This window comes from Hemicordylus capensis, chromosome 1 (assembly GCF_027244095.1).
Source record: "Hemicordylus capensis ecotype Gifberg chromosome 1, rHemCap1.1.pri, whole genome shotgun sequence".
NCBI classification, from domain to species: domain Eukaryota; kingdom Metazoa; phylum Chordata; class Lepidosauria; order Squamata; family Cordylidae; genus Hemicordylus; species Hemicordylus capensis.
The window spans coordinates 35684485-35711961 of NC_069657.1; the positions used below are offsets into that span (position 1 = coordinate 35684485).

Sequence of the window (27477 nt, forward strand, 5' to 3'; positions counted from 1 at the left end):
GTGTTGGTTAGCAACTCTGGATCTCAAGGACACCTATTTCCCCATCAACATCCAACTGCACCACCGAAACTTTTTACATTTCACGGTTGGAAACCAAGTATACCAATACAACGTATTGCCTTTCGGAATGTCCACCGCGCCAAGGGTTTTTACAAAATGTATGGCTGCAATGATCGCCTATCTCAGGTCGTAGGGAGTCACCATCTACTCCTATTTGGATGATTGGCTCCTGATGTCAAAGGACAGAAGTGTGTTACGTTCTCAGATCCACTATGTGTTGGAGGTCCTTCGGTGCCTAGGCATCCAAGTCAATTGGAAAAAGTCCCACCTGGAACCTATGCAGGTTGCCAACTACATATGTGTAGTATTGGACACCATAAAACAAAGGGCATTCTTACCGGAAGAGAGATATGTTTGCATACACAATTTAGTGACTCTGTTCCAACAACATTCAGTGCAATCAGCACACTCTGTTCAACGCCTGTTGAGCCTCATGGCCTCCTGCAATGTAGTAATCTACTATGCCCGCTTAAACACATGGAAATTACAGCTGTGGTTCCTCTTGGTCATCCATCCTGCCAGAGACAGTCAAAGGAAGCGACTGGAGATACTGTCTCTAGTTCTTCGGCCCCTCACATGGTGGACAGAGCACAGGAACTTCTTGGTAGGCATGCCATTCTGTACTCCGATGCCATCAATATGGCTGACAACGGATGCCTCTCTAATGGATTGGGGGGCTCATTGCGAAGGCCACGGGACCCAGGGCAAATGGTCTCTGAGGCAGAGGCAGCTCCATATAAACTTTTTGGAGTTGCTTGTGGTCTTCCTTGCTCTTCGGGCCTTTTTACTGCTTCTACAAGGTGCATGTGTTCAAGTCCAACTGGACAACACGATGGCACAGGCATACATCAACTGCCAGGGCGGGGCAGTCTCTCGGAGCTTGTGTGTGCTCGGAGTTCATATGTGGCACTGGTGTATTCAGCACCAGGTCTATCCTGTAGCAGTGCATATCAAAGGCCAGGACAACACTCTAGCAGATGACCTCAGTCAAGTCTTTCTCCAGGTCGGCCATCATGAATGGGAACTCAACTCCAAGAATCTCAGTCCCCTCTTCCGTCGGTGGCTGCAGCCGTCGATAGATCTCTTTGCGACCTCGGCAAACATGAAGTGTACCCGCTTCTGCTCCATGGTGGGACAGGACCCCAGGTTCCTGGGGGATGTCTTTCAACTGGACTGGACAACAGAAACACCATACGTGTTCCCGCCCCAATCGATAATCGCAAGGGTGGTGGCTCGTCTCCTGTCAAAACCTGTAGCCTGCATTCTTGTAACCCCGTGGTGGCCAAGACAGTCTTGGTTTCCACAAGTACGCAGACTGTCCAAGAATCGATTTCATCAGTTTCCGCCATGGCCAGACCTCCTTTCCCAGGACGAGGGTCACGTCGTTCACCCGCATGCGCAGATGCTCCGCCTGACCTCTTGGTGAATAGGCTTCTGAACAAGATCTTGTTGAATCAAAGAAAGGCTTCTACAAGGCGCAACTATTTTTAAAAGTGGCTTTGATTCAAAGCCTATGCAAAGCCTCGAGGTTTTTTTTACCAGGACAGGTGCTCCTCTATCTGTCCTCCCTGAAGTCTGAAGGCCTAGCTAATGTTTCTCTAAAAGTTCACCTGGCAGCCCTTTCCTCTAGGCACCCGGGTTGTGATGGGAAGACACTCTTTTCACACCCTCTAAGCAAAGCCTTCTTAAAAGGTCTCTCGAACATCTATCCTCCCATAAAAACACCTGTAGAGCCTTGGAGCTTGTCATTAGTACTTTGCTCACTTATGCAAAAGCCCTTCGAACCAATGGCCACGGCGCCGTTGAAGTTGGTCTCGCTAAAGACCGCATTCCTGATTGCAATAACGATGGCGCAACGGGTCATTGAGCTTACAGCTCTTCGAGTTGATTCTCCTTTCACAAGATTTCATGAGGATAAGGTCTGCATGCGCCTGGACCTCTCTTTTCTGCCGAAAATTGTCTCTGAATTTCACCTAAATCAAGACATAATACTACCCACCTTTCTTCGGAACCCGCAGTTGGCACTGGAACGATCCATGCATTCGTTGGAGGTACGCAGGGCTCTCTTGTTCTACATGGCCAGGATGAAGGACTTTCGCTCCACTACACGTCTCTTTGTTGCCTATAAGGGCTCCACCAAGGGTACCTGCATATCGAGACAAAGATTGTCAAGGTGGCTAGTTGAGTTCATTCTGCTCGCCTATGAACTACAGTGTAAAGCGCCACCAGCAGCCATTAAAGCCCACTCTACTCGGGCCTACGCTTCTTCAGCGGCACACCTTTCGGGAGTCAGTTTCCTGGATATCTGCAAGGCAGCAACCTGGTCTTCAAACCTCCAATTTGTGAAACATTACGCCATAGATGTGCGCTCTGCTGCAGAGGCTAGCTTCGGGAGAAGAGTCCTTAAGCGTGTGTTACAGTAGCACTACTGCACCCTCCTCCTTTGGGAGCTTGCTAAACACCCATTCTTACGGCTGTCGACGGATCTTGATCCAGATAAACAGGTTGCTCACCTGTAACTGATGATCTGGTAGAGATCCGTCGACATCCATAAGACCCTCCCGACCTTCCCCTCTGCAGTAGTAGTAGTACCTCTATGTGCATTCTGGTGTGCTAACTCTTTTCCTTGGCGTACTCTAGCGAAGCAACTGAACTCACCAGCTTTTCCGGATGGTCGTCCTACTTGGCAGTCGTCCAAGAACTGAGGGACGTCGAGTCCAGCCCACTCTTAAATAGCACACTCTGCGTGTGGGCAGGGCTTGGACTCCTCAGCAAGCTGAGGCATGGCTACCGTGGGTTTCCTGCGCAGGCGCAGAACCTATTCTTATGGATTTCGACGGATCTCTACCAGATTATCAGTTACAGGTGAGCAACCTGTTTTTATAACTTGGCCTGTCCCTTACTTCATTGTGGATTCTCCCAGAACTTTCAAATGTTAGGAGTCCTGCAGAGGGACCTCACCATCCTCTGACTTGCATGATGACTTCCTGATATGCCTCAGGGAGAGGCACAGCATCAATAAAAAAAACACCAGTTATAAAGTCTGCCTTCCCTTCAGCAAGCAGACCAGAAAGAGCAGAGAATTAAGACTTAGAGCTGCTCTCTACGAAAATGTATATCGCCCACAGGAATTGGCACTGTTGGGGCTGTCAACATCAACCCCATTGACATCAGATTCCTCTAAGCACTGTGAGGACTCTACATTTAAAAAGCCAGTATCGGTCAAAAAGCAAGGGGACCATGAAAGAGGAAATGGGAGGTCTTCCAAAGACCAGCCTGAGCGCAAGTGCCACCAGTCCTCTGAATTTACATCAAGGTTGACATTCTGCGCAGCTTTGTCCTCCTCTTTTACTTATAAGTTGGTGTTGGGATTGGATTTTGCATTGTCACACACACCATCCTCATCCACCACCCAGCCTAAAAGATCCTTCTAGCTGTTACTGGGAGCATCAAAGACCATATGTAAGCCAACACTGGGCTCAACATCCAGGGAATCCTCAGCCCCGAAACCATCAACATAAGCTGCTGCTATGTCCTATGCCTCCTCAACATCGAAGTGTCCAGCATCGGAGCCTCTAACAAAGAAGACCACTCTGACGTAGATGGTGATGCACCCACCAACCTCGACCCTGGTCCCAATGCCGGCTCAACCACTGACATTGACGGTATTGATTATGTCAGTGGGCCACCATTCTCCAGTTTCTTCACAGCCATCACCCATCATGATCTTCCCAGCCTCAACACCTGACAACTCTCCTAAAAGGGGTGGTGCAGACTCTGATATCAAAGGATGGAGAACCCCTCTGGATCCATCCCTGATTGCGTCTGTTCTGGCTAAGTGCTGATTGGAGTCATTACAAGACTCTCCACTGCAACTTTTAAAGGTTTTCCTATTGCTGGGGGACTGGATGATGATGACATAGGATCCATACCTGCTGTTCCTAAGTCTCTGTCAGCTTCAACAGTGCGCAAGTCACCTAGGTGCTCTCCAATTCATCGTTGGAAAGAGTGTTACCGTTATTCAGTTCCTCACCTACCAATGTGTTCTCTCAATTACCTGAGCTCGCTCAGTGCTTTTGACCCAGGTCACCTCTGTCTTCGTGATAGACACAGAGTACACACTCTTTTTGCCAGGCATTCCCTATGATTTTGATGACTATCGCTGGTGGAAGACTATGAAACTAAGAGGTCTGCCATCTGAACCGGGTACGCCAAAGCCTACTGACACTTTCAGACATCCTGACACACCTGTGGACCTCAGCAAACATTCTACTCCAGTGCCTCATCACAAAGGTACTGCACCTTTAATAGACAATGCTATCAGGCCAAACTTTAAGAATGAAGGGACTTCAGGCGCAAGGTGCCCTTACCAGCAACATCAACACCAGCCACAAAAACCTAAACAGGACCAGGCTAAGCAACCCTTTTGACTGCGAGGTCTTGGAAGTACCCGATGCCCCCCAACACCACTCTGTCCGCCTTGCACCTTTCCTTCTCTCCTGGCATCAATTAACTTCAGACACCTGGATGTTGAGCACAGTTGCCCTCCAGCTATGCTATTGAATTTGAGCCCATGTATATGGGAATAAATACACCCACTTAACTTCTGCTTTAGAGGAGGAAGTTGTTAGCCTGCTACAGAAAGTTGCTTTTGAACCTGTACCACCTGAGGCTATGCACAGTGGTTTCTACTCTAGGTACTTCCAGGTTCCGAAACATGATAGGAGTCTTCACCCTGTTATGGCCATTCTCCCTCTACTGTAGGAGGAATAGTAGTTTGTGATGCTATACCTAACTTTCATATAGCAGTACATTCATACCATCGGCAGTTCCTCCATTTCTGCCTAGGCTTCCATGCCTGTCAGTACAAAGTCTTGCCATTTAGCTTTTCCATGGCACCCCACATATTTACCAAGTGTATGAGTGCAGTTATTGCCCACCTGCATACTTGGATGACTGGCTTCTGACTGAGAAAAGTGAATCCAATTTATTCATTCTCTCTCTCTCTCTCTCTCTCTCTCTCTCTCTCTCTCTCTCTCTCTCTCTTTCTCTCCCCCCTAGCAGATCTGGGCCTGACTGTGAACCTCAAGAAATCCAATCTCACGCCTCAACAGCGTTTATTCTATATTGTTGCTGCCCTGGATACGACATCAAAGCATGCTTAGCTCCCCAAGGACAGTGTCCTGTCTATTACCAACCTGATATCTGCCCTTCAGGCCTCTCCCAAGCAGAGGATCTGCTCCATACAACACCTGTTGAGATTGATGGCATCCTGCCTTACCACGGTCGCTTACGCTTGTCTGAAAATGCACAGATTACAGCTCTGGTTCTTCTCTGCATTCCACCCAAACCTAGACAAGTAAACAGTGGTTAACAATGCCACCATATGTCCTGCAGTCTCTGCAATGGTAGACCATGCCAGTTTCCCTCTCTCAAGACATCCCATTTCACCTTCACTTTCCATCAGTCACGCTAATGACGGATGCCTCAGTACAGGGCTGGGGAGCCCACTGTTGCAACCTGTGATCTCAGGGCTTGTGGAACAGCCAGCAGCAAGAACTATATATAAACTTCCTTGAGCTCCTGGCAGTCTTTCTGGCTTTAAAGGCCTTTCTTCCATTCTACGAGGCCAAGTGGTCCAGATACATCTGAACAACATGATAGCGATTACTTATATAAACCACCAGGGTAGCACCATATTGAGGTCTTGAAGCAACCTGGTTCTACAACTCTAGGAGTGGTGCCTGGCCAATGGGATTCACCCTATGGCTCTCCACATAAAAGGAGTAGACAACTCCCTTGCAGACTCTCTGAGCAGAGATCTGGCTCTCTCAGCACTACACGAGTGGGAGCTGAATGAGATGGTTCTTCTGGACCTGTTCAGTCTCTGGGGGACACCCAAAGTGGACTTGTTTGCCACCCAAGACAATGCAAAGTGTCTACTTGTCTGCTCAAGATTGGGAATCAGTCAGAAGTCCCTGGAAGATGTGTTTCAGGTCCCATGGAAGGAAGGACTGTTTTGTCTGTTCCTGCCCTTCCCTCTGCTTTCCAGGGTAGTGAGCAGAATTTTCCAGGAACAGACCAAATGCATCCTCATCTCACCATGATTCTGTCCAATGGCCAACACCATCGCCTCCCACACAGGAAGTATCTGTTTTCCAGGGAAGCCAGCCAAGTCCTCCACCATACCCTAGGAACCCTCAACCTGACAGTGTGGAGGCTAAACTACTAGACAAGATCCTCCTCAATGAGAGGAAAGCTTCCACCAGGAAGAATTACATGTGTAACTGGGAACACTTTGCATCCCACACCTCAACAAGGGGCTTTACCCTTTCTCTGCTTCCATCAGGCAAATCCTTCTATATTTGACCTCCTTAAAAGGATGGGTCTGTCAAACACATCTCTGAAAGTACACCTTGCAACCATCACAGTATGTCACATGGATTCTAAGCATTTCCTGAAGGGCATAAATAACCTATACCCTCGTCAGAGAGCTGGTTGAGCCGTAGGGCCTATCCTGCATGCTCTCTTTCCTCACAGAGCCATGCTTCGAATTCTTGCTCTCATCTTCCTTAAAGCATCTGTCACTCAGGACTACATTCCTCATAGCCATTATGTCGGCCAGGCAGGTCAGTGAACTTTCAGCCCTGAGGGCTGATTCACCATATACAAAATTCTACCCAGATAAAGTGGTCCTACATCTTGACCCCACCTTCTGTCCTAAAATGGTCGCCGACTTCCACATCAACCAAGACATCATATTGCCTACCTTTTTTTAATCAATCCTTCAACGCCTCTGGAACGCTCCATGCACTCCCTGGATGTCCATAGATGCCTCCTTTACTACATGGATTGCTCAGTCTTTTTGCCACTCCAATAAACGGTTCATCTCCTACTCCTACAATGGCACCTTTCCAACAACGGTTCTGTGGTTTCCCGACAAAGACTCTCCATCTGGCTAGTGGAACTCATTTTCTCCTGTTACAGACAGCAAGGGGTCCATTCCATCAGGGTCATGGCCACTTCTTCAGCTCACATGTCTGGCATCAGTATGGCTGATATCTGCAAAGCCACCACATGGTCTTCAAACCTGGCATTTGTAAAGCACTATGCTGTGGATCTCTGCTCAGCTGCTGAGGCTAACTTTGGTTGGGCAGTTCTCAAGAAAGTACTCTAACACCCGCCTCCGTTTTGAGCTAATCACCCAGTTATGATGGAACATGGATCACCTCAGAGATAAACAGGTTGCTTACCTGTAACAGGTGATCTCTCTGGTGACCCATTTTCACTCACAACACCCACCCGACTGACCCTACTGCTAGCGTGCATCAACAGTATGTTTTGCTCTTAACTTTATTTCCTGGACTTCTTCACAACTTAATTACATTCTTGATGCAGCGGCCAAATCAGGAACTGAAAGGAAAGGAACTCTCTTGCCTATTTTAATGGGCGCTCCCTTGCACTTCAGAATGCCAGAGAGCACCTATTGGAGCTAGAAATTCCTCTGCAGAGGTAGTGCGCAGGTCCAGAAGGCCCAGTTGTGAATGAACATGGATCACCAGAGGGAACACCTCTTACAGGTAAGCAACCTGTTTTTGTGGATGCTACATAGCTGATTGGGATTGAGAATAAAGTCCCCCCTGCCAGCATTTAATGCTACAGAATAGGGAAATATGTATTTCATGTGTTCCTCTTGTTGACTGCTGCACTGTCGATATGGAATGTACCCCCATACAAGTATAAGTATTATCTGGCCATTTGCTTTTTGCCTCAGTCTTATGGACTATTATCTTATCTGGACATCCTTTCCCCCCATATATTCCTTAAAATCAAGGTTTCTCTGGATATGACTATTCAAAATAATCTTTAACAAAACACAAATATCAATTTGGTTTGAGTTTTTGTTTGGAATAATGGCAGGGAGTACTTTTATTTATGAAGCATGTCCATGCTCTTTTTTGTGTTAATAGCCCTGTCTTGGCTTTTGGAGAGATCTGTTCTGCCTTGCAGTGACATCTAGTATCTATGGGCATTAAGTACAGCAATATAATGTTCATTTATACTTTTATGGCTTTATCCAGAGATCCTCTTATGCAGCAGTATGACTCCATGCCCACAGATGTGCAAGAGAATCTCCCCCAGTCTCTTGCTGTCAGGTGACTGACTGGAGCTGACAGTATCATCACCTGAGTCCATAGCCTGGGTCCAGCTCCTTATAAATAATTGGTCAGTGTCCTCTAACATGCTCTTTCAGATCTGGACCTATACATTCTGAGTATGTACTCAGATCAGCCTTGCTGGATTGGGGTGTATGTGTATATTTTCATATCCAGGATAAATAATTGGAATGCCTTATAGATAGGAAAATCAGAATTATGGAAAACGTCAAGGTAATTGCTCTGACATTTTAGTATATCACACTTCTTTTTAGCAGTTAAAAAAATCTCTTTAATATTTGCCCTATTATAATATTGTTTAAATTTTTATTGATTTTAACAATATCTTAACATTCACATCACATTAAACAAATATTGACTTCCCGCTCACACCTCCTCGTGAATCACCAACTATAGAATTAACCCTTGCTATAATAGTAATTCAAAACATATATCTTACACCTTACAAACTCGATTTGGATCTACCCAACCTGCTAATATTACTAAATTTCAAACCCTGTTGTAAAATCAATATTAGGAAAATAGTTCTTTAAGTATAATAAAAATGGTTTCCAATCTTCTTTAAAGCATTCCAAATTTTGGTCTCTTATCAGTACTGTAAGTTTTGCCATCTCCGCATATTCCAAAATTTTTATCAGCCAATCTTCTTTTGAGGGCAGTTCATTACTCTTCCATTTCTGCGCATATATTATTCTGGCCGCTGTGGTAGCGTACATAAAGAATGTTAAGTTGGTTGTAGAAAACACTCCTTGCGTTATTCCTAGCAGGAAGGATTCTGGCTTCTTAGGAAATGTCATTTTGAAAATTTTTTTAACTCATTATATATCATGTCCCAAAAGGCCTTAGCCTTCCTACAAGACCACCACATGTGAAAAAAAGTTCCTTCAGAGTGTCCACATTTCCAACATTTGTTTGAAACATTTTTATACATTAATGCCAGTTTTTTAGGTGTCAAATACCACCTATACATCATTTTATAATAATTTTCTTTTAAAACATAACATGCAGTGAACTTTAAATCCGTTTTCCATAATTTTTCCCAGGCTGCATTTCTATATTATACCCCACATCTTGAGCTCATTTTACCATAGTCGTTTCAACCACTTCATCTCTTGTCTCCTCCAAAAGCAAGAGCTTATACATTTTAGAAACTAGTTTTTCATCATTTTCACACAGCTCCTTCTCAAATCTCGACATCTGATCCTCAAATCCAACTTTAAGATCCTTCTTATAAACTTCATTTAACTGATGGTACTGAAACCAAGTACTAACCAAATTTTGTACTTCAATTAAACTTTTTAACTTACAGTCCTTTTCTTGAAAACATAACAAATCCCTATAGGTACCCCATTGCGATTGCATATTTACCTCTTTACGTACTAGAGCTTCAATCGGGGATAACCATAACGGAGTTTTAGGTTCCAACCATTTTTTATATTTTACCCAAACTCTCATTAAACTCCTTCTTATATAGTGGTTAAGAAAACCTTTATGTACTTTACTTTTGTCATACCACAAATAGGAGTGCCATCCGAACCTTCTGTCAAATCCCTCCAGATCAAGTATTCTAGAATTTCTTAATGTTATCCATTCTTTTAACCACATCAAACAATCAGCATCAAAATACAACCTTAAGTCTGGTAGGGTAAGACCACCTCTTTCTTTTGCGTCTGTTAAATTTTTAAAATCAATTCTTGGTCTTTTCCCTTGCCAAACAAATTTACTTATGTCCTTCTGCCATTGCTTAAAACAAGTTAAAGTATTAATTATAGGAATAGTCTGAAAAAGAAACAACATTTTGGTAAGAAATTCATTTTCACCACTGAAATTCTTCCCATTAAAGATAAGTTCATATTAGAGCATCTTTGTAAGTCAGTTTTTACTGTATTCCATATTTTAATATAATTATTTGAGAACAACAAAGAATTATTATTTGTCAGCCAAACACCCAGATATTTAATTTTCTTCTCCACTTTCAGTTCACTTATTTCAAAAAATCTATCCTTAGATTTCTGATCCATATTTTTAGTCAACACCTTCATTTTAGTCTTGTTTATATAAAACCCAGCCAATTGGCCAAATTGTTGTATTTTTTCCAAGAGTCTTCCGATCTTGTCTAATGGATTTTCTAAAAAAAAGTGACATCATCCGCAAAGGCTCTTAGTTTATACTCATGTTTCCCTATTTTCGGGCCTTGTATTTGATCATCTTCTATAATATTTCTACAGAGCACTTATAATACTAATATAAAAAGTAATGGGGAAAGTGGACATCCTTGTCTAGTTCCTTTTTGTATTTTACAATTGTCTGATAATTCCCCATTTACAATAATCTTAGCATGTTGCTCTGAATAGATTGTCTTGATAGCCCTAGTAAAATTATTACCAACACCCATTGCATCTAATAACCTCCACATGAACTGCCAGGAAAGATTATCAAAAGCTTTCTCTGCGTCCAGAGAAATCATAGCCATCTGTTTGTCATTGTGTTTTTCATATACTCCAATACATTCAAAACTGTTCTCACATTATCTCTTAATTGTCTCTTTGGCAAGAAGCCAGCTTGATCCTCATGAATAAAGAGTCTTAATATAGCCTTCATTCTTCTTGCCAAAATGGCAGCAAAAAGTTTATAATCATTATTTAAAAGTGAGATTGGCCTGTAGTTTTTGACTTGCGTTAAATCTTGATCTGCCCTATTATAATATAGACTTGTTTGATGCCAACTATAGATGTTTTGAGAAGCTAGCTAGTTTGAACCTTTGTCACCAGTCAAAAAGAATTGAAGCTGTGAGTCAGTTTTTATAGCATTTTAAAACCATCATATATATATATATATGATGGTTTTATATATGATGTTATATATATATGAGCCCCTGGTGGCGCAGTGGTAAAACTGCCGCCCTGTGACCAGAAGGTTACAAGTTCGATCCTGACCAGGGGCTCAAGGTTGACTCAGCCTTCCATCCTTCCGAGGTCGGTAAAATGAGTACCCAGAATGTTGGGGGCAATATGCTAAATCATTGTAAACCGCTTAGAGAGCTCCAGCTATAGAGCGGTATATAAATGTAAGTTATATATATATATATATATATATATATATATATATATATATATATATATATATACACACACACACACACACACACACACACACACATACACACACACACACACACACACACACCCCAGAAGGTGGTATAACTTCTTTCAGGCAAACTTATTTTATTGTGACAATATAATGTTGCAACTTCTTGAATAAATTGATTCTTGCTCTTCTTTGTGCTGATCATTTTTTCTGCTTGCAATGAATACCCTAATCACTGAAACTGGCTCACTGACTAAAATTTTGTACCTGTCACTTCTACCTTTTACATTTATTTTATCTCCTTTTAAAAACAGGGATATTCTTTTGTTGCTCCTTCTATATTATTCAAACGTAATGCAGCTACCATGGATCCTGTTCAGTTTCTGACAGAAATTGATCGACCTGGAGTCACAAGTATTGCCAGAAGTGTTATGATGAAGGTAATGGAAAGACCTAATCTATCCATAACAAAACATAAGAACACATTCAAATGGTATGTTATTTAAATTTCTAGTAATGAAAGATTTCGAGCCTGTTTCTGATGCTTTGTATTGGAAATCTGTGGAAACAGAGTACTGTGCCACTGAGAGAGACAATTGAAGGCTGAAAAACGTTTGATTGGACTTTTACTGTTTCATTTTCAAGTGTCCTGTGATTTTACTATGTTGTCTATCTTTTGTTTTACAAATTGTTTACATAAGCATTTATGCTTTAGATTCTATAGTGTGATGCATGTTTTATTGGATACTACAGAGGCCCACTGTTGATCAAGCAAAGTCATTCTGCGTAGATTAGACTTCGAGAAAAGTTCAAGAAATTAAACATATGTCATCAAAATTATTATCAATCTGCTTGGAAAAGGAAAGTAAAAGAACATTTTTAAATTTGTAGGATTTCAACTTCAAACATTATCATTTTATTGAAAAATTTACCACGCATAGTAAATTTGAATCATAGAAAATTTGATTCTGAGAAATACCTTCTGCTTCTTTTGGGCATGATGTGGTTTTTGAATTATTGATCTGATTAGTGAGTGTTAAAAGTCTGTTGAGAACAATAACAGTTAGAATATGATTATTAGTCATCATTTCTACTGTTTTTGTTTGGTGTTTGCTTGCTTGCTTTGTTATAAACCACCCAGAGATGTGAATTTTGGGAGGTATAAAAATATGTTAAATAAATAAACATACATACATACATTTATTTTTAAAAATAAATTAATTTTTAAAAAGTTATTAAAACCTTTCACCCAGCATATTCTGGTATAAAAATTAGAGCTTTCAGCTAATTTAAGTGGCAGGATTGTGTATGCAAAATTTGTTATCTGTAGGTAATTAGGAGGTTTTGCTTAATTTTGCAGAAACAAACTTGTCAAAATATATAATAGAGAACATTAGGATATTAACAATACTGTGGAGAAATCAAGGTGCAAAACTCTTCTAGTTAAAACTTTGCACACTCCGATTACTCCCCTTAAGTCCTTGCTGCTGCTACCACCACCAACCATTTTCAAGCAGGTTAGATGCCTTGCTCCCTGCTTCCCCCCACCCCCCACAGGTATGGGATGTTCAGTCTTACAAATGGGATTATCTTTGTCATGATCCATCGTATATTCACAATCTGTGCAGTAGCCTCGTGGGTGGAATTCTCAAGCTCCTTGTGATGCTTCCCCTCTGCCCCTTGCACTCAGCGCAGCAGTTAATTTGGCAGTTGGAGTATCCTTTGCTCAGTTCCTTTCTAACTGCTGTCATGTCATCCTCATCTTCGCTTGACTTCACCCCTTGGTTTGGCTTAGTTCTAGTGAGACAAAGTTAGAAATAAATAATTAGTTTACTCTCTTTTTGACTCAGACTGGGCTATGGTTTCCCCTTTGGATAGTGGACTGTTTGTTTTTTAGGTTTGACTTGGTCTGGCTTTCAGTTTCTTTTCCTCATGAGCATTCAAAATCATTCAAAAAATGTAATGATTATGGAGGGAAATTATCAAGTACAGATCGGCATGAATCCTGTTTAATATGACTGGGGGAAGACCATAACACTATTGCCTGCAAGATTTGTATTCATTTTCCCGCCAGATGAAAAAGAGCTGAGAACTCTGTTTATAAACTGCTTTGTATGAACAAGCGCTACAAGTGCTTACCCTAATGCTAAGATCACTGCTGCTGACAGTCAGCTATGTCGACACTGAGCTCGAGCCTTTTGGTGGTGGTGAAAGTAATTGAATCACCCAAGATGCCAGAGCTGTTGTTAAGATCTGCCCCATTCACATCCCCACAGCCTTAGAGTTCAGCAAGAGATACTCCAGCAGAGAGTGTGTTTAAGCACCACGGGGCTGTGGATAGAGAGAGAGCCTCTTCCAGCCAGCATAAGAAGAAAAGAAGCATTTGGACTCTGCTTCCGCTTCCTCCTCTCCGAGTCTAAAGCAGAAATGGCTGTCATCATTGAAGCATTTGACATCGAGGAAAGACCTCCGAACTCCTTTACTACCGACCATACAAATACAGCAGTCTTCAGTGATGTCAACGGAACCCTTTATACCTATGTTGACTGGTGCAGGAGTCTGACTTTACAATGCCGCCTGATCACTCCTCACCAACAGGAGAGCCAACAGGCTCCATACTGGCAGGACAGCAAGTAGAGGACATTCACTCCCAACGAGAGGCATCTGCCTCAGTGTTGATGGTCTATGTTGACAGACCTGACCTGATAACAGAAGAAATAGGAAATCCATCAGGAAGATCAACTCTGCAGTCACTCATGTCACTGCTGGACTCAGCCCACAGTGTGCCATCAGCATCAACGTTCAAGGATTCTTAAGCCAAGGGCTGTATGTCTATGAAGATAATGGAGAAGACCTACCCATCCCAAAAATGCCTTCAGTGTCATTGGCACAAGAATCCTCTCCTGTGCCTCCAATATGTCAGAAACTGGATGGGGGGCAATATATGACACACTATACCCACCAGCATAGGCACATGGGTTATTTGATCTCCCCAGGTACACTAGACTGTGCTTACCATCAGAGGATGAGCTGGTTAGGGAATTTCGTTACACCCTATCCTCAGGTTTACCCTACAACTATGTAGAATACTATGTAGATTGTGGAAAACACAGCATCATAGACTTTCAAACATGGACAACAGAGCAGGTGGAGATGATCCAGGAACTTCAGGACAAGGAGTAAGTATTCCATTTCTTTTCTTCAGAACTGCAACAGCAGTCCATTTCCAGGGGGGCAGCTACTACCTTTCAGCACATTCCTTCAGCACAATGAGCTGGTAGAACAATGCCACTTCAACCAAACACACTTACAGTGGTGACTTACCAAGAAGTTTTGTTGCTCTAAAATAATTTCTCCTTCTAATAAACAGGTTGTTCAGTAGAGTGGGATAACACTACAGCAGTCGCCAACTTAAACAGACAGTGGGCAACAGTATCAATATCCTTCTGCAATCTAAGCTTGCAGCTATGAAACTTGTGCATAGCACAAGACATATTTCCAGTTGCTCTATACCTAAAGAGGACAGAGAACGTCTTAGCTGACACATTAAGCAGAGATTTCACGGGTGTACAACACCTTGAGTGGGAGATTCGTTCAAAGTATTTGATGAAGGTTTTCAAGAATGAGGAATGCCCGCAGTTGATCTGTTTGCAAGGGAGAACCCACAAGTGTGACAAATACTGCTCCAGAGCAGGAGTAGGGAAAGGATTAATAGGAGATGCATTCCAAATAAATTGGAGAAACAGATTCTTCTAAATGTTTCTTCCGTTTCCACTAACAACCCATGTCATAGCCAAAATTCTTCAACTAGGAACAAAATGCATCCTACTGGAGCCCTGGTGTGGGCAAGACGGTTTCTGATGCTTCTCATCTGTCTGCAAGACACTATTGGCACCTTCCGCCAAGCCAGGATCTGCTGTCCCAGAACAAAGGGTGCATTCTGCATCATGACTTACAGATTCTGAAGCTGATGGCTTGGGCCAAAGCCCCCTTTCTGCCCCAAAGAACATAACAGCACACGTCATCATCAACAACAGCAGAGCTCTGCAAAGAACCAGGTTTCCAAAGCAAGATCACACAGATGCAGCAGACTAGGCCCTAGGGCTAACAACAGTGCCCTGCCCTTCCTCCCCCAAGCATTTTTCGTCTACAAACAACAGAGACACAGCTACATCTGTAGCACCCAGCCATAAAAGTGTAAGGAAGGGTGCAAACAACAACCACATTCTGCCAGTGGAACAGCGAGGTTTGGCCCCCCTCCCACCTACCCAAGTAGAAGAGTGATGATCCTGACAACAGTGGCACACAACTTTTGGTGCATTTTTTGCCATTTCTGCAACAGATTGGAGCTTGTGGCATCACACAACCTATTTGATGCAAGCAGTCTAGTTTGAATAAAAATGATGATGATGCCAGAAGTCACAATATGACCCAATCTTCATTGCAAAGAAGAAGTCCACAGAGAGAGAGAGAACCAGGATGCTCATCCATGAGGTCCCCACAATACAGCACAACAACAAACCATCCAAGGCATTTGAATTGCATAATATATACATTGTAACTAGGAAACAGATACAGGGGAACAAATAGGGAGTAGTAAGGGAACAGAGACACAATACCAGATACAATATAACTATGGATTGAACAGAATAGATACAATTAACTAATACAACAGAAATGACTAGGGAAGAGCATACGATAGGCTGCTGGGCAGGGAACATCAGTTATGGGGCAGAGGGCAGGCTTCTGTTTTTAAAAAATGCCCTCTCCAAATCTTTGGAAGAGAAAAAGACAGAATTGTTTTTTAAAACCATGAAGCTACACTACCACCTACTAGTACAAGCTAATGGGGATCCCTCCCACACAGAACCCCTGTTTAAACATCTTCTAAACTAAACAACACATAACTTTTTAAATTTAATTGCAACCCCAAACCTCCCTCCTAACAGGAAAAAAAACCCCAAGAATGCAGAATTCCAGAGGGAGGGAGGGAGGGAGAGGTGTGTGTGTGTGTGAAAATGGGGGTACACTCATTCAGTCTAGGGCTGGTGGCACTGGTGGCTGGCACAGACAGACACAGCAGGCACCGACAGTGTCAGAGGCGTAGCCAGGGGGGGCAGCCAGGGCACGTGCCCTAGGCGCCACTCGAAGGGAGCGCAATTCCATGCCCCCACGGCCCCACAAAATTAATTTTTAAAAAATTAAATTGTTTTTTAAATTCCCCTATCAGGCGCCACCGAGTGGCCCGCTGCTCACCGCTGGCGCCCGCGGCTGGCATCTCCCCTCTCCGGCTCCAGGCACCGGCACCCGCCCACTCACGCAGGCGCAGCAGCAGTGCACTCGTGAGAACTCCGAGTCCGGGCGGGGGTGGAGGGCCTGCGCACATGCCCACAACCTGACCACGTGGGTTGAGGCAGGGCCAAGGAGAGAGAGAGAGAGAGAGAGAGAGAGAGAGAGAGAGAGAGAGAGAGAGAGAGACTAGCAGCAGCAACTGCTGGGCATGCGTGCTGCTCTTCGTGTGCTGTGCTGTGCGATGCGGGCCGTTTTCGTTGTTCTTTCCGACCATTTGTGGTTTTGCCCTCGAGCCACCACTGCCTGCCCAGCATTCTCTTGATTCACTTCCCCCACCCCAGTCCCAACAAAAATGTAAGTAAGCGGCTCTTGATGGATGGATTTGAAAACCTTGACAGGGAAAGGAAAGAGGTAGCAGCTAGTTTAAAGCGGGTTTTCTGTTTTGAAGCCAGTCGGCGGGGGGAGGTCCTCTCTTATAGCTCAGTCTGATGCACGTTTACTTAGAAGTCAAGTCCCTGTGTTCAACGGGGGGCTTGCTCTATGCAGACTCAAAAGTGCCTTAATGTGGATGCCTTAAAGGTAGTGTGGGCTGGGCTAAACCTCTTGCGGTAATCGCAAAAGTCAATAAAAATTTAAAATGCAAAAAAAACCCTTCTTGTGGTAATCAAAGAACAAAAAAGCAAGTGGGCGTCAGAGAGAGACTGGAGAGCCTTTCCCTTTTTCCTAACCTTGGGGCACAGGGGACTGGCATGCGGATCTGCAAGCATACCCTGCCGACGAGCCCAACATTGCCCTGCTGCTCTCTCTCGCTCACTCTCTCTGTGCCTATTTGTAAACCTATCATTTAAAAAAACCAAAAACCACCTTGAGTGGGCAAGGCAAGGCAGTCACAGAGAGTGAGAGAGAGACACCAAGAATCAGGCGCTCACAAGGAGCCTTCCCCTGACCAGCGAGCGGAGCAGAGCAGGCACCACCAAGCAGCACACGCGCTGAGTTGCTGCTTATCCCGGCCAGAAATTCCATTAGCAAAGGGTGGGAAGGAAAACGTTTCTTTTAAAACTCTCCCCTCGCAGTTTCCCAGTCACACAGTTTCTCCTCCCCTCCCTCCCCCCTCTGTGTGTGTGTGTGTGTTGCTGCTGTATCATGAGGGAATAACATAAAAAGGAGAACGAGGACTCACCAAAGTGGGGTGGGGGTGGAATGGAGAGGGGGATTTTTTCTTCTCCAGGCAGCGTTGTTGCAACCTGAATGTGTTCGTTTCTATGGCTACGGGATGGGAGGCTGATTCTTCCAGCATTCGAAAAGGGAGGGGCGTGTGGCTAAGAGTGGGGAGTGACCGCTTTTGGTCTTGGGACAACGACATGAAGCCTTGTTATCTTGGGAGCTCTGCTGAGAGGGAGAGGCTGTTTCCTGGGAAGTGAGTTCTTAAAACGTGTGTCTGTTTAGTTTTGTTCAGTCCACTCACTTCCTTCAGAATAAATCATTTAGGATTAATAAAACGCCTGCCCGGGGGGGGGGGGGGAATAAACAAATCACGGCTCAGTCCTCCTTGGGGTTTTAGGTTGGATTCTTGTCCCCAGCCCACACATCTTGAAAGCAGTTGGACTTCTTTTCTTACTGTTTTGCCTTGGGATGGGCTCCTCCTGTGACTTCCCAATAGGTAATTCAAGTTGGATTTCTCTATCACTGCATACTCATGCTGGAAAGGTTCCACAGATTCATTCTTACCTGCCATTCAGTTCTTAAAAGGTATATGAAAAGCGAAGAAAGGGTAAGAATCCTAAGCGCAAGGCAGCGCAATAGTGAGGCAAATTTAAAAATGAGATTTTGTTTAGTCTTGAAAGTTTATTGAAATAGTGTTTCTCCTAATAACTGCACAGTTTTCATCTGGTGTTTTATATGGATTCCATCTATATTATATGTAACAAACTTGGGCCCCCAGATGATATTGGACTACAACTCCCATCATCCCCAGCAACAGTCAAATACCACTGGTTGGGGATGATGGGAGTTGTAGTCCAACATCATCAGGTGATCTTGTCTATAGGTGTTGGGTACTGCACCTAAAAATATACTTACTGATTCCTGACTACATTATAGTTAGGAACATAGGAAACTACCATATCAGGAGCGGAGCCAGACTGCTGGCGGCCTGTGCGCAACAGCGGCCCCCTGGCCCCGCCCCCCTCATCTAACATCAGTGCCTGGCTAGCCATGCCCCCGCATCTGACGTCAGACGTGGGGGCGTGGTCTCGCAGGCAAAGAGATTAGAGAGGAGGAAGATTTCAGTTTTAAAAATCCCAGCGGAGGGAAAGGGGCTGTTTGGGAAGCTGTGCTTGCAGGTTACACCCATCTGCTTAATTATAACTACATTCCTGCCCAGTAAAAAGCACCACGCCGATCTTGTGTTCCCTTAGGGCATTCAAGCACACCAGCTTATTTGCACTCTCTCCTTCGCTTTCTGCCTCGTGGTTTTTGTTTTTTCTTGTGCACTGTTTAATGTCTCCCCCGTTCTTTTGTGTGTAATTATTTAAATGGGAGATCAATGGCAGCTTTATGCTAATGTTGCAGAACAAAGTGCACAGGGGTGGGGGAAGGAGACAAAGAAGGGAGAGGAGGGCAGCTTGGGAGGTGAATAGAAGGAGAAGCAGTAGCGGTGGGGGTGGGGGAGACAGACGGAGGATGCTCGCGGGCAGACACAACACTCTCTAGTTCCTGCAAACACAAAGGGCTCTCTCCCGAGGTCCTGCTCAGCCCGAGTAAAATACTCACGGGCAATGCAGCCATTGTTTCCTCTGAGCAAGGAACAAGAGCAGCGATGCGATGACAAAGCTCCTCCACTCCATCTGAAGCAGCCAGCAATTGTGCAGGAAGAAAGCTGCTACTACAGCAAGCAGCCTTTGAGGGAGATTCACACCCCCGCGTCTGACATCAGACACAGGGGACGTGTCTGGGGCTGCGTTCGCGGCTCCTGATTGGTGGGTGGCCTGTGTTCTTTGAACGCTTTCGCCCAATGGTGGCTCCGCCCCTGTACCATATACTGTCAGACCATTGGTCTATAAGCCTCGAGTTGCCACAGAGTTAGAGGTTTGGATAATGAGCGGGTTGTTGGGCCAGGAAGAGCAGGTTAAACACATGAAGGGAAGTTGTTGTATAAATGCATATTCAGCAGGCCAGTGAGTCTAACTAGCTCATCATGAACTTTAAAACGAGACACAGCAAGGCGCAATGGACTTCTTTTCTCTATACATGATTTTCTTCCCTGCTGGGAAACATTACAGCTTGTAGTCCAAGTGATTTCTTTCATTACCGGAATTGTTGCACTTCATCTGTGCTTCTTGAGGTCCCCAAGTAACTACACATTATGTTAAGTGCATCCTTGATTCTGATGCCCTTGGCTTTTGTTTACTAAATAGCAGCTTTGTTTTTTTGTAATTTTATATTTTGTATTTTTGAGATAATATTATGGTAAAAGACAAGTTTTCTGAAAGATGCGTGTCAGATGTTTGGACGGGGGGGGGGGGGGGGTCCATTTCAGTGCTTGCCCTAGGCGGCATTTTCCCTAGTTACGCTCCTGGGCAGTGTGTCTCAAGGGGGTGGGAAAAATCCTTCTGGAACAAAAAAGCAATGCAGCTGATAAATCCATTCCCAGGCTGGCATGCACAGTAGTAGCCATAGCAAGCTGGCAGGCTGGGCTCAGGCTGGCACCAAGGCAGACATAGGCAATGGCATGAAATCTTTCAAGGGGGTGAAAAAATTTATTCTTGAACAAAAAAGCAATGCAGCGGATAAAACCATTCCCAGGCTGGCAGGCATGCAGTAGCCATAGCAGGCTGGCAGGCTGGGTTCAGGCTGGCAAGGCAGGCATAGGCAATGGCTGCATGGCATCATGGCAACTTGAGGCATGCAATGTAAACTAGTGTTCTCTCTCTCTCTCTTTCTCTCTCTCTCTCTTTCTCTGAGGCAGAAAGGCAGAATGGCAACTGAGTAACTAACTTGTTGAATAAATTGAAAACCCCTCCTTGAACTCCCTCCCCACCCTTGCCCCTTTTTCGACCCTTCCTCTGGCCAATGTGGGGTCAGTAAAGAGTGGCAAGAGGCAAAAGAGCCAATGGGGAACAAGAAGGGAATTGTCAGCAGGTCAGCCCATGCTTTAGGTCACCAATCTAAAAGGCTGGAATGGCGGGAAATTCAAAGAGACGTGAAACACAAAATGGAGACTGACTCAGAGATCGCCACAAAATGGAGGTCTGAAACAACAAAACATTTTGTAGCCAACACAGGGACGTTTCGTTCTGTATACAAAACTTTCGGATTTGGAAAATGAGTGTTTCATTTTGTCTACAAAACACCCGAAACGGGCTGTTTCGGGTACAGAATGTTCTGTACCCGAAACATTTTGCACATCCCTAATCAACCGACCTGCCATTTATAATGCCCTATGTGTTCGACAAATGATCTGGAGCAGGTGCAGGCTTTGGGAGAGCAGTACTCAAATGTGTCCTGCAGTAACTACACTGCTCCCATCGCCTTCGTAAGCTCACTAATCACCCATGATTGTGAATGTACTACAGATCACGAAAATGATAGATTGCTTACTTGTAACTATTGATCTTTGAGTGATCTGTATACATTCACAAGAGTCAAGATTTCTCCCTGCTGCAGAGATAGTTAGACATGTCTCACTTACTTCTGAAGAAGACATAGTGGATGATCGTTGCATCCAGGCGTTCGTTCAGGAATCATGCAAAGGACACTCTACCTACCAAATTAACTGCTACACTGAAAGCGAGGGGCAGAGTGGGAGCACCACAAGGAGCTTTTGAATTCTGCCTTCGAGGCTACTGCACAGACACAGAACCCAGGATTGTAAATGTACATGGATCACTCAAAGAGAAATACTTACAAGTAAGCAAACTGGTTTTTTCTGGAGCTTAAGGGAAATTCCCCAAACCAAGAACATTTACATAGTATGTAAACAAAGTGGGGCTAGTAAAGTGTAAAACTCAGCACTGTCCCATTTTATAGTAAAAAGCTTGCTCTGTTACCAGCAAAATGAACAGAGTTTATAGGTAAATAAATATCACAATGAAATTAGGAAAAAATAATAGACAAAGCCAAAGGTATTGTTTCTCTCTTCTTAACGGGGTTATTATTATTGGATCAGGAGGCAGTTATCTTAAAGTTGCAAAAAAGGTAGTTAAGAATCTAAGCCCTAAGAAGCATAACTGCAGTCCTTTTTCTGAACTGGGAACAGAAGCAACATTGCCCATGGCAAGGCACAGCAAAGCCAGGACACAAACGCAAGTCTCTCCTTTAGGGGGTTATCCAGTTCTCTCTATTTATAGAAATAACATGAAAGAAAGAAAAAATTACAGCAGAAATCTGGCTTATCCCACCAACACTTCCAAGACAAAGAGATATTCTAGCTAAATGTGGCTTTAACCATTTTCAGCTGTTACTGTAGCAGGAAAACAAAGGCAAGAGGGTTCCCCTATTTGCATCAAGTAATCCTAATGTCTCACAATTAATGGCAACTATTAACCAGAGACCAGGCGTTAAAGGTACAAGAAGAGTATTGGTATTTTTCAGGCTCCAGGAAAATGGAGGGTTAGCCAGAGAAACAAAGTGGGGACTCTGGCCAGAATTTAAAAGGAAATCTTTTTTCCATGCATGCAGACTGACATTCTAACTAATGCTGCACATGTGCAGCCAAAGAATTCACGGCCACAGCAGCTGCATGCCTCCTTGAGCAGCATGAATAGTTGCATGCAGGGGCATGATTTTCACTGACGTCCTCTTCCCCTAGAGTACTCTGTGCAACACACAAATGTGTACCTGAGGGTCATGCAGCCCTCAGAAACACATTTGCATGTGGCACAGAGCACTTCTGGGAGAAGGAGAAATCAGCAAAAACCACCTGCCCACACTGCTGAATAGGCACTTCCTGCCATTCAATACCACTGGCTGACATCCTGACTAATGCCCTCTTCACCTGTTATGTTTGGAGACTGTACTCATGTACAGCCTTCAACAGCATGCCAAAAGTCCCTTCCCCGGTGTATCACTCACTTCCCCTCCTTGGCAGGCACTCATGCTTACAGTGTCCTTCTGAAGCTGCGGACGCTGTAAGTGTGATGGTGGGTGCTTCCATGATCTACAGGCTTCAGGTGAAAGCTATATGCATGAGTGCCTGCTGGGAAGGGTGCGTGAGTGACGTATTGGGGGAGGGGCTTCCAGCATGCTGTTGGAGGCTGTATACGAGTAGTTTCCAGACATAATGTTTGAAGAGGACTTGTGACTGCACTTGTGCACAGACATTGCACTGGTGCAAGGCTGTTGCTCTAGCTACTTGCACTAAACCTGGAGCTTGGATTCCAGACTAGTGTTAACACTAGTGCAAACATACTTGTGTATGTGCAACAAGATGTGCAATTTGCAGCATGCCTCATACGTTTTGCAGGGAATTTGTACCAAGAGTGCAATTCTGAATATCCCCGTGATTTAGCGTAACAACACAATTTATTGTGCTAGCACAGCTTTGTTCATGGTGTAAGCATAGCATTAGTCAGGATGTCAGCCCTTTTGCTAATTTTTTCCTCTATACCCATGTGCATATACCTGCCTATTGAAGATTTACTTCATGTATCTGATGGAATTAACTGTAGCCAATGAAAGTTTATGCTGCAATAAATGAGTTAGTCATTAAAGTGCACAAGACCCTCTGTTCTTTTTACAACTAGTACTGTTTGCCTGGTGCTTTTAACTGAAGATACACTAAAAGAAATTATTTAAACTGCCAGATATTTAGCATATCACATTGTATTCACAGTTTCCTCAAGCAGAAAACATTGGCATCAATCACAAAATAGGTTTGGAACTTCAAGGACTAATGTATTAAGTGCCAGAAAATTTTCTTTTGTATTTTGATTGTTTAATAAAAATTACTAAATACAGAGAGGGTTTTCTTTTTTCAGGACTCTCCCTTCTATCATCACTATGAACTGGATCTGAAAGAAAAACCCCTAGGAGAAGGAAGCTTTTCTATCTGTCGAAAGTGTTTACACAAAAAAACTAACCAAGAATACGCAGTAAAAATAATTAGTAAAAGGTATAAAGTCATTGTTTTCTTGTTGGGTTGTATCTTAACCTTTTATGGAGTGGTTTCATAATCAGGATCTTCTTCTGCTTAAGGTACTTCTGTGAACTGAAAGGTTCCTGTATAAACGCAAGCTTTTCCCACTAATTAGGACTATGGCCTCAAGTTCATTATATCATTTAAAATGTAAACTTGTGTTTTCAAAAAATAATATTTTAGTAGGCAACATACTTGAGCTATTTAACCTGAAGATTTACAGGGTATACATATTTAAAAGAATGTGTTTTATTGAACTAAATTGCCCTTTTTAAGAATACAGCCAAATGAATTGATATTCATAAACCTGTCCCTGGTTGTCCAGATTGGACTTTGAATGGTATAGACTCAGAATTGTTTGCAACCAAGGAAACCTTGTTGGTGATACTTCAAAAGCTGAATTAAAAATATAAAAATAGATTATAACACTTGTAGTTCAGTAATTTGTTCTATTAAAGTGTTACAAACTGACCTTATTTTCCAGACTAGAAGCCAATACTCAGAGAGAAATAACTGCTTTAAAACTCTGTGAAGAACATCCTAATGTTGTGAAGCTGCATGAAATTTATCACGACCAGGTATTTTAAAATACTAAATATTTTAAAATCATTTGCTTACTCATGATCTAAATATATTTTGCATATTAAGCTAATTTATTTAGATTTGCCGTGAATAGCTTTCAAACTGCCCAGAGACGTAGGTTTTGAGTGGTATAAAAATATGTTAAATAAATAAATAAAATTAAGAATTAGGTGCAGACAACTGCAAGCAGAAGGAAGCTTGCAAAGGGATTTTTCTGCCCCTCCTTCCCACTGCAGCCCCCTGCACCCCCTGAAAAATCACTCCTGATCCTCAGGAACCATTGGCATGTGGCACAAGAGGCTACAGGAAGAGGGTGGAATCTGTTGGAATTAGATAGAGGCACCTTGCACAACTTGAGGCAAATTCTAAAGATTCTCACCTGGTATAAAACTGGCATAGGATTTCTTCATTAAAGACATGTGATATGAAAATAAAACAAAAATAAGTACATAGGTTATTAAAGGGTAAGCAGTAATTTAGTTCACAACCTCCCCTCTTTCGTTGTTCTGTAAGTGTTATTGATAATCAGGCAAAGCTGTGAGTCATCAATTTCTGCCTTTCCCCTCCTTCCCTCTTTTCTTCAGGTGCTAATCAGGTGCCTGATTAGATTTAGGGAGAGTGTTTGGGATATAAGAGTGTGGATTTTTAAACAGTGAGACATGGAACACTGAAACTGACGTCTGTACGTCAAAACGTTTATCCTTTGCTTGCAGCTTTTATATATTTTCTTCTAAGTTACACAATAAAAAGGTCTGGAGAGAAGAATCTAGTGTAGATCCATTATGCGAATTGCATTGCCAGTATATCAGAAATAATATCAACAAATAGGACATACTGGTTGACATCAAGACTTGCACAATGCTGGTACAACACTGGCTGACATCCAGATTAATGCTACACTGGGGGCAATTTTCAGCAATCTCTACTTCCCGCCAAAAATCCATTGTGCCTCTTGAATATATATTCCCTGAGGCCGAAAAGTAAGCCATTCAGGTGTATGTATGGTGTGTTTCCCATTTTAATTCAGGATAAAAAGTTAGTCTTGGCTGTCATACATTTGAGATACATAACAATAAGTAGATTCAATAATATAACAGAAGATACTGTGGTAATTGTCTCTTCATATGTTCTTTTGATTGCTTTCCCCGTTTAATCAGCTCTTTTGGCAGATCATCAAACAACTTTTTGAATGCAGAAGAATTTAATAATGATATGTATTTATGCTAATTGAATAATAGGTCCAGCTAATTACTGATTATGATCCCTCTGTATTTTGAAATATATTTTCTAAATACATTTTCATACAAATATATTGTTTCTAGCTCCACACATTTCTAGTAATGGAACTGCTGAAAGGAGGAGAATTACTTGAACGCATCCAGAAAAAGAAATATTTCAGTGAAACAGAAGCCAGTTATATCATGCGCAGGCTTGTTTCAGCAGTAAGCCACATGCATGATGTAGGAGTAGTCCACAGAGATCTAAAACCTGAGGTATGATATTCTATCTATCTATCTATCTATCTATCTATCTATCTGATTTATATACCACCCTTCCTAAAGTGGCTCAGGGTAGTTTACATTAAAATCAAAAACACGTAATAAAACAATTAACATTTAAAAAACATTTGAACCAGATTAAAATTAAAATGAGAACTAGATATCATTAAAAGCCAGGCTAAAGAGATGCGTCTCTAAGGCTCTCCTGAAGGCCTCCAAGGAAGATAATCCTCATATTCATGGGGAATGCATTCCACAACCTTGGGGTGACAACTGAAAAGGCCTGATTCCAGGATGCCACAAGACGGATCCCTCCTGATTGTCTTTAAGAGCAGTGGGGGTTCTGTAGAAAAAGGCGCTCCCGGACCTAAGCCATTCAAGGCTTTAAAGGTAATAACCCTTTGCTCCAGTTCCTGCAAAGGTGCTGATGGTGCAGGAACAGTTGGAGCAGGTGGAGCTGCAGGGGCAGCAGGTCACTCGAAAGGCGACTCAGTAGGGAAGGCCCCTTTAGGCACAGGTGTAGCTTCAGTTTCGTAGCTTTCTACTACCTGTAGTCCTCAAATTCATAGGGAAAACCAGGGGAGGTAAAGCGAATGGTCACATTCATGGATATGACCAGGGTCAAGGGCACTTGGTGAGCTCAGGTAATTGAATGGACAAGATGGAAGATGGGGAGTGGAATCTTGGAATCGCTCCTTCCAAGGGGAGGAAGGGGAGCCACTCGGTATGTGATGAGCTGGGGATGCAGAAGGGGTCTTTGGCACCAGTGGGATGGAAATGGCATTGTCAAGGCCATATAATGGGAACCCCTTGAAGATGGATGCAGAAGGGGTCGAATTAGTAGAACCAATCAGGGATTCCAGACACCTAGTTGAGGCTGCAGAGGAAGCCAGGGAAGGCTCTTAGAGCACCAGTGATCCCTGTCCAAACCCGAGCCGCTCTTATAAGGTGAGCGACCGGTTGAGGAAGCAGCTGAGTCCAGTAAATTGGAGATGGAGGTCTCATCGGTATTGGAGAAAGATGTATCGTCAACGTTGACAGTATTGGCTGAAGATCCATTTGTGACCATCAGAGAGATCATCAAGCAACCTGTTTTTCCCCTGGAAACATCAGCAGCCAATGCAACTGTTTAAGGACAGGCCTAATGTGGTTTCTTTGGGATACCTGAGAGACCAGTCTGGCTGACGCACTTTGAACGAACTGAAGTTTCCAAACTATGTACAAAGGCAGCCCTGCATAGAGCACATTGTAGTTGTCCAAGCTGGAGGTTACCAGCTAGTATACCACTGTTTTCAGGTCATTCTCCTGAAGGAATGGGTGGTGGTGTTGAATCAATCGCTGCTGGTAAAAGTGCTCCTGGCCACAGCCTTGACCTGGGGCACTAGGGTGAGACCCGAGTCCAAGAATACTCTCTAGCGATGAACCTCTTCCTTCTGGGGGAGTGTAACTTCATCCATAACAGGAAGTTCTATCCTATCTTGCAGATTATGCCCCCTCCGCAACAACGAGCATCTCCGTCTTGCTTGGATTCAGCTTCAGTTTATTATCCCTTATCCAGACCATTACTACCTGTAGGCAGGCATTTAAGGGGCACTGCCATTTCCTTATATTGATGACAAGGAGAAATAGATTTGGGTGTCATCAG

General features: G+C 43.5%; 1 protein-coding gene and 1 long non-coding RNA gene across 12 annotated transcripts in view; one reads left to right on the forward strand and one right to left on the reverse strand.

Annotated features, from left to right (window-relative positions):
- RPS6KA5 (ribosomal protein S6 kinase A5) overlaps window positions 1–27477 on the forward strand; it is a 131378-nt gene that overhangs the window by 64383 nt on the left and 39518 nt on the right. For all 11 annotated transcript variants that reach the window (XR_008311211.1, XR_008311212.1, XR_008311214.1 and 8 more), the window contains exons 10-13: window positions 11639–11764; window positions 23594–23727; window positions 24236–24329; window positions 25656–25826. Coding sequence is in view for 7 of the 11 variants with exons in the window: in XM_053270555.1 (XP_053126530.1) it covers window positions 11639–11764; window positions 23594–23727; window positions 24236–24329; window positions 25656–25826 (525 nt within the window). In the remaining 4 variants the exon portion in view is untranslated. The remainder of the gene's footprint in view (window positions 1–11638; window positions 11765–23593; window positions 23728–24235; window positions 24330–25655; window positions 25827–27477) is intronic.
- Window positions 8446–19526, reverse strand: LOC128334257 (uncharacterized). The gene is made up of 2 exons (XR_008311234.1): window positions 19389–19526; window positions 8446–13121 (listed from the first exon to the last, which is right to left on the reverse strand). It is a non-coding gene; the product is annotated as an uncharacterized LOC128334257 (long non-coding RNA).